At 42.8% G+C, this 12,878-nt stretch overlaps 1 protein-coding gene across 19 annotated transcripts in view; it reads left to right on the forward strand.

Moving 5' to 3' along the window:
* Positions 1 to 12,878, forward strand: part of LOC107222953 (protein doublesex) — an 84,172-nt gene that overhangs the window by 62,179 nt on the left and 9,115 nt on the right. For 12 of the 19 annotated variants that reach the window (XM_046744701.1, XM_046744700.1, XM_046744695.1 and 9 more), the window contains 2 exons: positions 190 to 445; positions 12,258 to 12,488. In XM_046744701.1, coding sequence (XP_046600657.1) covers positions 190 to 440 — 251 coding nt within the window. In that variant the 3' untranslated portion in view covers positions 441 to 445; positions 12,258 to 12,488. Of the gene's footprint in view, positions 1 to 189; positions 446 to 9,318; positions 10,056 to 12,257; positions 12,489 to 12,878 lie in introns of those variants that run through there. The other 7 variants (XR_006905171.1, XR_006905170.1, XM_046744706.1 and 4 more) reach the window with 4 other exon arrangements.

The following is a 12,878-nucleotide window of genomic DNA, read 5'->3' on the forward strand; positions in this document are numbered from 1 at the left end:
TGTCAGAATAGAATATTTCCAGAGATTTCACAAGATTTTCAGAAAAATGTGCACCAGATTTGACGAGTTCACGAGATTTCACGATTAATCCCTCGCCTTGCAACAAAAGCACAGTTACCACGCTTACCAAGTTACGGCCACTTCCATTTTCCGACCAACCATCTCATCTTCTGTTTCTTTATCCTCTAGCCAATGCCGAAATCCGGACCCTGGCCTTCTGGGAGGCGGCTCGATTCATCCACGGTGGTGGTTACTACTACAATTGCTACGGTACCCCGACCGGTACGGCAGCCAGTGGCCCGACCTATCTCCCTCAGGCACCCTACATTGGACCACCACCCCCCACGGCTCACCTTGGTCTCCAGCATCCCCTCTACGCCCACGTCGTCAACAGGGTACCATCGAGTCCGGACAGCCCCCCTGAACGCCCGGCCACGTAGCCCCGGTAAGTACCTGAACTTCCTTCAATTTTCATCTGGTCATTAGAGGCTACACAAGGAGACCGAACCGACGAGACCGAGGATTGAAAAATGGCGAAGAGTCATGGTCATATGAACCACTTGCAGTTTTATGTTATGCCCGATGTGCATTTTCAACGTTTGAAATATCCAGCCGCGTCGAATATTTGAAGAACTGTTAATATACAAATTTTTAGTTACCGTAGATGAATGAGCTTCACATCTTGGAACACCTTGAAACTCATAACTTGTATTGTCCTTCACCTTAGTACTAATACATTTTTTTGAGCTGCTTCCAAAACCTTGATTCATTCGGTATTACGACTATTCAGACTAATGAAATTCTACGTAATGATTCTTCTGAATGTTAATCTTATCAAACTTAGATCGACGACTATTTATTCGTACACACTTCATTATTCTTGATAAGTTTTTTATAACATCAACTGTTTCTCGGATTCGTTACGAATTTGTAAAGTCGAGGAATTCGAATGTAAAAATCTGTAATAAGCCCAAAACGACGGTTGGGCGAGATTGTGATCCCATGAGATTTAAAAACGTTTTTGTAACCATTCTCGCATGACAAGCAACAGTTCGAGTCTTTTCACGAGTCTAACTGAAATCGCGGTGGATTTCGCTTGCTGAGAAGAGGGCGGAGGGGGGGGGGGGGGGGGGGCGAGCGCGTTTGTCTGGTGAAACGGATTTCGCTCACGATGGGATTTGCGTGGGTCTGATCACCGCGGTCCGCCAGGCCTGATGGCGAGTAAGTGCTCGTAAATTTGCTAGTTTAGTGTTGTGGCGTTTATTAACCTCTCTTCTTCTTCTTCTTCTTCTCCTTCTTCTTCTTCTTCTTCTTCTTCTTCTTCTTCTTCTTCTTCTTCTTCTTCTTCTTCTTCTTCTTCTTCTTCTTCTTCTTCTCTCGCCGCGGTATCTTCGCCTTCTCCACCCGGTCGTCTTCGTCGTCTGGTCGCGATTACCGGAGGAAAAATTTGAGAGCTTGGGATAACGACTCACTCCGAATTCGCGGTAAGAAAATGGAAAACGTACCAGAGCCGTTTCCTCGGTTATAATTAGCGGTGCTCCACGAGTCGATAAATAAAAGAAAACTAGAGAAAGGGTGAGCGAGACGGGAAAAGTTTTGCCGCCCTGCAGCGTGTGCGCTTCGAGAAATAAAAGACAGGGAGCGAGCCGGTGAGCGTCTAGGTTGAAGAGTTCGGAGAAGGCGAAGAAGGGCGTTTTATAGTATAGAATCAGTTTTATGTTTTCCCGGATTCCCGATTACGACCTCAACCTATCCGTTCGGTTCTGCTCCATTCCATTCCGTTCCGTTCCTTTCCGTTCCGTTCCGTTTGGATTCCGCTGGCTCCTCGCCGCAGACAAAAGAGCAACGTGAAAAGTTTTATACGCGTCTCTATCCTCATGCAGAGCGCGAAAACTAATCTTCGAAAGTCCGCTGCGACGTCATCTGGAAGATATCGACATTGATATCGTTGCGGCGATCGTCTGACGGGGATTAAAACGGTGAATATTTAAAACTGGATGAGATGAATAATCGAGCGCAGTTAAACGCGGCACCGCAAAGATACTAGAACCCCAGAAGCGGTACGAAAACGATCATTAAACGGACCCAGGAACGACCTGTATCGGCCTCGCTATCTCTCCAAGATTCGGATACTCCCAGTGCCTCCGACTTATTATTTCAATTTCGAAACGCACACTCGGTCCGAGCGTGGCCGATCAAACGAGCGATAATAACAATAATAATAATAATGATGATAATGTTTATCTTCTTCCTGCGAGAAGTCCCCTTTACACACCGACCAGGTGACGAATACAGCGGGACAAGTTTGACAAGCAGAAGAAATAACAGAAATATAATTGAAATCAGATAATTTCAAAATAACGTTATAATAATAAAAAGAAGAGAAACATGCTAGCAGGAGAGAGGCGATTTAGGGACGATTAAGCGAAGTAAGGTAACATCGTTCCTCCTCGGTTCCGACCACTAAGAGGGCGGTGGCAATAAGGTTTTGAAAGGAACTCGTTGAACCTTGAAATTCAACCAACATACCTAATGTGGAAAGAGCCCGAAGTTGGGACGCTTTGGGCCTTGGAACATTGATTGTGCAAAAGGGGTTGGCGTTCGGCGAGTGGCAAAGTCATGCGTCCGCCCGGCGTTGGTTTGGCATGTAGCGAGAGAAGGAGCGAGCGAGCAGAGTCCCGAACAACTTGCGGTAAGCAGCATCAATGTAATCAGACAGGGCCGCTCGAAGCGAACTTAACGACGATCATAAACGCGCTCGGTTTTACGGCTCGCAGATTTTTCTCCTCTACGTCTCTCTCTCTCTCTCTCTCTCTCTTTCTATCTCTCCCTATATTTTTTTTCTCTCTCCGTTTCTTGTCGTTCTCCCTTTCTCTGTCCAGAGACTTGAGAGTCAGTCCGAGGTCCTTTGCTTATTTTGCTCCGGCGCACTAAAGTATCCGAGTTTATGTGACAGCGGGTAACCCAAGTCTCTCTCTCTCTCTCTCTTTCTATTTCTCTCTCTCTTTTTCTCTTTCTTTCTGCGGCTAGCGAAACTCACTCCCGGACTATCTCAGACCGCGGCTACACGTCGAGACGTTTTGATGCCCGGGATCTCCGCCTTGGTCTAGTCCGCGGTTCTTCGTCCTCTTCGGTTTCGGTGTTGGTGCGATGGTGACGTGTGCGCGAAATAATCTCGACTCGTTCCTTGCCGCGGAGCCTGATTGTGCCGGCGTCAAATTCAAAATCGGCTGTTACAAACACATCCGAGTCGAGAACACAAAGAAGAGGATTACCAACGAGAGTAAAAAGCACGCTCAACGGACTTCGCTGGCCTGCCTCGTATTTCATACAACTCTGGGGTGTATTTCGCGAGAGCGCGACTTTAACTGCTTCGATGAGAAGGTTTGACTGTATTTCTTCCACGTGTAACCGACCATCCGACCATCCGACGCGCACCTACGACCATAAACGCCATTCACGGCTTAAGCCTGCCTCTCTCGCGGTCTCTTCAACCTCTTTTCCGCGGCGTTCACGACACCGGAACCGACTTCTTCAAACTTGACGAACCGTCCGCGCGGGCTTGGGAGATTCCAGAATCAGCCGAAGCCATCGTCGAGCGAGAAAAGGAGCGATTCGCGTACGAGCCGACCTGGGCTTCATTAAGGATGCAATTCCGGCTTTTTGCCGTACGTCCAGAGAAGAAGAGGAGGAGGAGGAGGAGGAGGAGGAGGAGGAGGTGGATGCACATGGAACCAGAACGCAGGTCGGTGGTCGGTTGGTTGGTTGGTTGGTCCGGTTTTAAAAAGTTACGACTCAACTTTATGAGGGTTTAATTGTAGCCTGCGACTGCAGTTAGAAAGTACTAAACCCAGGAGCCCGTTCTCCGAGCCTCTCATGCTCCTTACGTTGCTCAGAACCGCCGCCTGCTTCTCTTACCGCTCTGCACGCGAGTCTTGAACCGCGGCGTGCAGGAGCGCGGTTCCTAATTATTGCCTCCGTAGATCCCTTCGCACCGAAAACCCGCGAGGAGTCCCGCACCAGACGGTTTTCCTCTTCTCCCCGAAGCCGCGATTAAATCCCAAATCATTCCTCCGCATCGGTTTTACGCCGCCGACGCTGCACCGGCAAGGACAACAGAAACGGGGGTGTGTGGGAATCCGCGAAGCACTTACCGCAGGACGATAAACTCCCCGCTACTTCATCCAGCTGCACCTGCCTGCAAAGTCGTTGCGGTTCTCGCCCAGCGGCTTTCCTCTTCTGGGGTAACTGGTCTACACGGTTGCCTCTCTTTCCGGTAGGTACCTACCTACTGTTTTTACGACCGTCTCAACGATACACAACTTCGGTTTGAAATCTGCTAAGAGTATCTCTTCGCACTCTACACAGCTGACGGTGTCTTCGTTCAAACTTGTCAAGAACGACGAAACTCCTGCCTCGTGGCGTCGCGCCAGGAGGAGATTTTTTCAAACAGGCGTACGAAAAAACCTTTTTGAAATCCTACGAAGTCTCTTGTAATCTTTTGAAATTCCTGAAATCCTTCGAAATCCCTAAAATCTGTTGAATTCCTACGAAACCATCTGAAATCTTTTGAAATGTATTGAAATTTTTCGAAATCTTTTGTAGTCTTGAAATGTCTGAAGTCTTTAAAAATCCTTTAAAATCCCATCAAGTTTTTTCTAATTTTCAAATCGGCTGTACATCAAATCCGCGAGTGATTAACCCCTCGCCTTCATCTTTGTGACAATCTTTGTCACTCACCGATTCGATTCTTCAATAACTACTGCCGTTCGATCGATTTATCGACGATGCTTCTACCGCGGTGTGTTGACGTGACAAATGATAACAGCGCAATGACGATGGGCGTGCGGTTGCAGTAAATACTGTTGCCAAAGAGGAAGACGAAGAATAAGGAGACGCAGGCTGCGGCCTAAGATAAACTGTTAAAGAAGGCTCTATATCTCTTGGTAATCGGGTCCGCGATATCCGCGTATACTGTAAATACAGACGAGCGGCGCGTTATACGTCCTCGTTGTCGTCGTCGATTCCTGTGTGCGCTGGCCACTGCACCGTGTGCTTTAGCCTGCATAAATTTTTACGATTGGCCAAGTACTAAAACTCGAAGTACTATTCCCCCTTTCTCCTCTACACCGCAGTTCGCGCTCATCCCATTCGATAACAACTCTCCTCTTCCCTTTTGTTTTCTTTTACACGCGTACCTCCTATAAGGCATCTCGGTGTTTGCCGTACGCGTTCTCAGGTTTTTCCTTCCGTCAAAACGTCCAACGCCCGTACCTGAAGGCGTTTATCGCTAACGATGATAACCCGAGGGTATTTAATTCGGGCTTTTCGCACCGCGATGGCAAAGTGACGCGGTTTTCCAGCTGATACCCGGGTTGATAGCCGGCTGCACCTCCGGATCTCGAGAATCTCAACGGTTGTTGGGTTAGGTCGCGTCGTTTCTTCGATCTCGTCGTACTACGTAGGCTGTAACCCTAACTTTGATAGCTAACAGGCTCTGCAGTTAACGTTATATCGCCTCTCTTCCAATCCCGAACCCTTTCCTCATCTCCGACTATTTATATTATTCACTCGCGTGTGTACTTAACCGCGTACCTACGACTGCTTGCAGCAAATATTCTCGCCGCATGCCGCACGTTCCAATGTACCGAGCTGGTCGCGCTCAAGTTTTATGGTAAACGATCATTAGGCTCACGCGTTGCTTTTACTTGACATTCAAATTTTATTCGGTTTCGTTCGTTCCTTGGAACTTGAACTCGCTAAACTTTCGAAGATGTAAGCGATGCGAGCCAGTTTCGAAGGCCAAAAACACGCCTTGAACACTAGACCTAAATGGTACTGACCACAAGACGCGATGATCAGAAGTGGCAGAACGTTTCCCAATCCAGGCTGAGTTGTAAATCACTCTCTAACGAGGTTTCTCAGCGGAATGGGAGGCCATCGAGGCGGTTTCCGCGGAATGATGCGTAAATGGTCGTTCTCTGATCATTGTCCGTTCATCGAGACGATGATCACAGAGATGCCTTTTCCCTGTTCAATCCTAATTCTCGAGTGTTCGCTATTCTCTGACTCTTATCTCCAACGTGCTTAGAATTTCCAAGGATAACCAGCGCGACAAAGATCTCATCCGAAAGTCCGTTGGATCAGCGAGCGGTTTTCTCTGATCGAGAACGCGGCTAATCGCTCTCAATGGAACAAAACGACGTCGATGGTTATACATACCTGTGCAATAACTTGAACTTGAGTGGGCACAAACCAACCCCTGACATACCGCTGGTAGCGTACAATAAGAGCCATCAAACGCTCACTCGTAACACATGTTTGCCCATGAAGAGACGAACCATATACCGGGACTCTAAAACGCCCGGTTATACTTTGACGCTGCCTCCGTTCACGATCCCTTTTCACGGATTTGATCACGTTCGCCGAAGAATAAGGGAGGCGGCATCAAAGCCGAGGGAATGCAGTGCCCGGCTCTCGTCAGTTCGACGTCCAAGAGGAACTGCCACTGCTCAGGTGTGTCGCACACCGGATGGAAAGTAGGAGTCGAGAGACGCCTCTTTCTGCCTCGCTCTTTTTACGACGTTATTTTGACGAGGTTTTAACCGCTCGCGGGTCCGCGACGCTCGTCGTTTACGAGACGGCCTGAAAGACCAAGACCAGGACCAGAAAGGGAGGAAGTGGGAACCCGTACCTTCGGGCCGCGATATTCACGCTCTTGCACACGGCGTACGTAATGGTTCGAATGCTCTTTGTTAACTAGCTACAATTTGCCACGGCGTAACTCCCCGGACTACGAGGAACCTCGACGCCGGTCTTATTTTCATTCCGTTTTTCTCTCCTTATTTCCTCCACGCTACCCTGCGCAGGCGATTACGAGGCCGATACATCTTCCACGTGCATTACCAACGACCGAACAAAGATCAGGCGAGTTTGCTTCGTGAAAATGTTTCAATTTCGTACCTGAGGTAGCGTTTGAAAGTTTTCACAGTCTGTCCGAGTCGAAACTTAGCGCCTATACGGGAGTAATCTGCTTGTTCGACACCCTCCTTTAACGCTCAAAATTCTACCCCGCTAATAAAGATCCATCGATTCGGATCAATTAGAGTTCAAATACAAAAAGTACAATTAAAACGTTTGAAATGAAATGAAAATCCCAATAATAGGAATTGGTCTACATATGAAGGGTTTTTGTATTCGTAAGAACGTTGATGAAAAAATACAGTAAAATGATTTCACAGTTTTCACGAGCTTCCAACTCGAACTCTTTTCACCGTTTTCGCGATTTTCAATATTTTTGGCATCATCGAGACTAGCTCTTCAAAATCTTCCACGATACATTTAAGCTTTCTTCCACCTTTCGTCGCTTGACAAACATTCTTAAAACCTTTCGTAGAAACAGAATTTTAGAATATTTTCAAGGCTGTGTAATCTATATATACACGTTCCTTCCAACGTTATTCTCCACGATTTAGACTTCGGTTTGTTTGCATTTCTAATAAACGATGCGTGGTAAAAATCATCAAGTGTTATCAACGATGTTAAATGCCAGTTATAAATGTATAACATAAAACTTGAAGCATAGTGTCGCCGAGTCGACAATTCAATAAGTATGAAAGAGATCATCGTTGATTGCAATAGCGAATAATCTAGACTACGAGGTTGCAGTTTGCGGAATCTAGTTGTAGATAACGACGATAAATCTGTTAATAATATTGTTTATCGAATCTAGCAACTTTTTGCATCGAACGCAACATGGATGCGACTCGACGTCGAAGCTTCCATGATTATCGTGTCCTAGCTACAAGTATAGGTATCCATGTTGCAGAGACAATCAATATACGTTGAAAAGTAATTTGCGCTATTGAATACCGGTAGAATTATAACTGCGCACATTTTATACATAATGATCGTCCGCAGCAACGATCCAACTAGATATGCAATATTAATGTTCCCCGCTAGGGTTCCTCCTCCTTTTTCTCTTCGCCTTATGCTTCGCCAACTCGTGCCGCGTACTTGGATCGTTTAATTGATAATAGTTTTTCGCCGGTTCAATTACAGAAACGACACATGTATAATAGGCGCGTATAATGCTCAGGCATAACTATACTGTAGCAGCGTTTAACTCCTCGTTATTAAGACCGTATTAAAACCCATATTATAAACACGTCAGTGAATAATTTTACCGTAAATATAGAGGCCAATTAAATTCGCTGTGCGATCTTTCAGCGCCACTCTGCGTATATATATTTATATTTATATATACACACACGTATGCAGGCACCACAAGTTTAACTGCCTGTGTAAATATCAAGAATAAAAATCAACTCTGTTCTTTGCGCACTTGGAATATACTGTCTCCGTTTACTTATTCATTTTTTATCTTTCTATCCGTTTCCTCCCCCTCTTCCTCGTTCATCAGTATCGTAAATGAGACAATTTCTGCTTGATCCGCGTATATCGTTCAAAGTAATTTTTTTAAGCTGTAACATGTAGTTATTTTTCTCCTTCCCCTAATTTGCGAAATAATAATCAACTTGAACCGTCAATTATTCGCCAATCCCAACGGAAGATTGACAAAATATTGTTGGTTACGGTTCAATGCGTTGTTGGCGGGCAAAGTGGCACAAAAAAAATGCAAGTTAAATAATAAATGTAGGTACATTTATAAACGAAGTAAAAAGACGAGCGGGAGGGTGAAATGGGCGAGGGGGGGATGAACCACTCGTCAAATGCAACTGCACGCACTGATTTTATCTGAGAGTAAATCGTATGTCATATATATATGTATGTAAGGTGTATAAGGTATAATATTAAATAACTTTACATGGAATAATATAATATTATGTTATACGAGGGTATGAAACGCGCTCGTATATACGTCAAACCGAGTAGTTATCATACACACACACACACACACACACACACACACACACACACACACACATATATATATATATATATATGTATATGTATATGTATACATTTTTCATAGGAAAAGTTTATATACAACCGCATTATAAGGACTTGCGAAAATGCATATATATATATATATATATGTGTGTGAAGTTGCAAAGGATTGCGGATAAGGGATTCACGGGAGATTCGCTTCAGGATTGAAGCAAGGGAGTGAAGCGGGTTGGGCAGAAGGGTGGGGGGGGGGGGGGGGGGGAAGGGAAAGACCGTATATTATGCCGGGTAAAGCAATGTTACCAACTCGAGAACTGGCGAACTAGCCGACAGTAAAATCCATTTTATGTCTACCTCGTAAAGTCAGTGAAATGAAACCCCTGGACTTAGTTTTCATACGTGTTCCAGGGCCGCCGCTGCTGCAGCGACGAATGCATCGCTCAAGCGGCAGCCGTTGAAAGAAGGAGAAGAAGGAGAACTAGGCGAAAAGAAAGCACGACTCGATTTTCAAATCCTTGCAGAGCCATAAGCGAGATTATGTTAGAAGAAATCGCTTCGAAATTACTGTTCATTTTTCAATTGCAGGGTACAGTATGAGACGTAGAAAAAATTATGGTTTCAACGACGAAGAGAAAAACTAGGATTAGTACGATATTGCGAAAATGATGATTTGAATGAAAAGAAAAAATTGATACGACGTTGTAAAAATTCGCGACTCATGAACGTATACGCATCGGTATTGAGTGTTAAGAAATTACGAATCTGTGGATGGATTGGTCGATACCAAAACGTTCGTAAACTAATAATTTGCAGATCAAATCTGATACGACTTTACAGAATTAAAATATTTTTAATCGAATTATCCGTAGGAAATTGAGAAAGTGATATCTGTAAATATTTTTTAATGAATTGAATTTGTCTCCCAGCAACTTTTTCGAATAGTTTGAAGAAAAATAAAGTTTTCGGAAATTGGTCAACGCGTTCGGATTTTATTCACGTTTCAAGTGGGTCACGTTTCTTTGACATTAAAATCCTCCTCCGAAAAACTCTGTCGTACAGATTTTTCTTTTATTTTACATTCTCTTCTTTTTCTCTTCTTCAATGTTTGCAAAACAGGGAAAACTGGGAATATTCAGGGAATATCGCCTGTTGGGAAGAGTCTTCTACTTTTTTTTTTTTTTTTGTTTCTCTTCTTTCTTAAAAATCGTTTTCGAACTTCAACCGCGCTTCGTGAATTCGGTTAAGCTAACTTTCGGAAACGGTATCGTTAAATTTCTAATGTGTGAAACGAATCGATACTGCGTGTATTCTTAGATCCAAATTTATATATTCAAGGTGCACAACTTCTGGAGCTTTCGGTCATATAAAATCTGTCCAACGTTACTGATAGTTTCGTCGGGAAAAAGTCAGGGGATTTAGTGAATTTTTATTTAAGCAAAATTCTCGCCACTCTGCAAAAGTTGAAGTTGCAGTAGCAGCAGCAGCAACAATTCTCGATTATTGGACGTGTGGCTCGGTTTGCCCCTTGCGACCCGAGACTCGGGGCCACGGTGCAGATACATACATACTTCGCTATCTAAGTTCCTCTTATCTCTTCACCGTACAGTGTAGCGCGTGCAGATTTTTATTACGAGAATCTAGTCTTTTTACTTTTTCTTCCACTTTGTTTTTTTTCTTTTTTCCCTCGCATTCATCGATCGTTTTCTTCTCTTTTCCTATTTCGTTGCCGACGACGACGCCGCGGATGCAGAGAGTCGAAAGATAGCGCTGCTCGACTGCCGCAAGGTCTCGCCTCGCTTCGTTATGTACTATGATATTTCTGCTTCTGTAATTCTCTGCGTCTAACGCGTTACAACTCAGTGCATAATATTACGTAACGTTAATTAATATTTTACACAAACTGTACGACGTTTCACACTACATTATATACCCTTGTAATTCAAAGCTATATCATATGCGAGTGTAATACAGTAAGGGGAAAAGAATTGTATGCTTCGATATTTTTCGAAATTTCAGTTTCCCAATAAGATTACTTTTAGTCAAAAATAAGATTCTTTCGGTTTTTTATTCCCTGAATAATTGAAATCGATTCAATATTTTTTAATTACACTCTCTTGGCTGAAAAATCAAACTATTCTCGAAAAATAATAATTTTCATCTCTTTATAACATCGATCAACATGTAATCACGATCACGTGTCCAAATCCCAGGCACAAAATCTCTGTAGACTTCTATGCTAGACTGCAAAAGCAAAATTTAAGGAAGGGGTGTACGTATTTTTTTCCATTGTTTCAATGTATAGATAATTAAAAAAAAAATAATCAGCTCAACCTAGACACAAAAATTAATTTTTATCTTGAACGATGTTATAGTTTAGACATTGATAATATTTCTTCCTTTTTTGTTTCTTTTTTTTCTGTTCTTTAAGATTTGCAGATTTTTCGCAACTCCCGGAAAATCTGTCTTTTAATTTAACATTGAAAGTATATATTTATATATACGCAATGCACCTACATGCATACAACTTATCCAGTGATTACTTAACAACTTTTCCCGAGCGACGGGCGACATCGGCTACTATATAATATAATATGTAGGTATCTGCACAACACGCCACGCGTTGTGGCGCGACTCGATCGCTATCGGTAGCAACGACAAGACACGCCTTTTTATACCGGTCGTTTCAGTTCTGATTTATAGCTAGACCGGCTGCAGGCGATTTCGATGCTATGTTTTTTGTTTTGCTTATTGTTATTTATTTTACTTTTTTTTCCACTTATCGATTTTCACAGGTTTTTTATTTTCTCTGACACTTAGATTATTTTTTCCCGACTAAACGAGTATGGTCGATTATTTTTTCTCACAATCTGTGCGAATAAAGTATCAATCGTTACCTGTTTGATATAATCAGTGAAATGTAAATGAATATTATTACCTTAAATTGAAAGATGTTTTGAATGTAATTATAAATTATCGAAAAACTTTTCCGCCATTGAAACCACGAACTGACGTTTGCCTTTTTTTCATCATATGCATCGTTTCATAAAAATACGATAGAATTGACCAATCGATTAATTTCACAACCGAGTCAATCAAGTCTTGTTCGATTATCTTTAGCTTAGTGGCCATATCACTGCTCAGCAGACTATCTCCCTATCTTCCCGTTTTCGGGACGCAGTAGAAGGGGTCGATTTTCTATCTTTCCAAAAACGCTCAATAAATAACGAAAAATCTTGTGAACGACGTAATTGCAAAATTATTTAAAAAAAAATTATTCCTCTTTACTCATTTTTCTCCCGTCTCTAACGTCTCTAATTTCTCGATTCCTTTCCAATATCTGATTACAGTTTCGCCAAGGATGATCGCGAGACGCTGCACGAGAAACTGGACAAAAGACGGCGGTCTGAAAACGTAGGTATATAATATGCGCATAGACGATAAGAAGAAAATGAAGCTGGACGAAGAGAAACAAAAAAAGAATACAAAAATAACAAAAAACGATAATTAAACACCACCCCGATTCTCGACCGCAGAGAACAGAAATAAATAAATCAATTACACGAAGGAAAAAAAAAAAACAGTATAGAAATAAATAAATAAACAAATAAAAGTATACCTATATATCCGCATTAGAATACAATAAATCTTATATCCTGTTAGTTTCGACGGTGGAGAGAATGTGATTATTTTTTGCTTTGTTGTTTTCTCTATTCTTTCTTTTTCTTCTCGTTCTATGGTTTTTTTTTTTTTTTGTTTTTTCTTTTCCAAATTTCCCAAATATATATATGTGTATATATGTATGTATGTATGTATGTATGTATGTATGTATGTATGTATGTATATATATGTGTGTTTGCCGGAACACACACCCACACGTGCATATATACACATGCGACAGAAGGAAAAAAAAAACAAACTATTTACATGTACCTTGTACGAGCGCGGACGTTGATTTTGATATGTAGTAA

This window comes from Neodiprion lecontei, chromosome 7 (genome assembly GCF_021901455.1).
Source record: "Neodiprion lecontei isolate iyNeoLeco1 chromosome 7, iyNeoLeco1.1, whole genome shotgun sequence".
In the NCBI taxonomy this organism is placed as follows: Eukaryota; Metazoa; Arthropoda; class Insecta; order Hymenoptera; family Diprionidae; genus Neodiprion; species Neodiprion lecontei.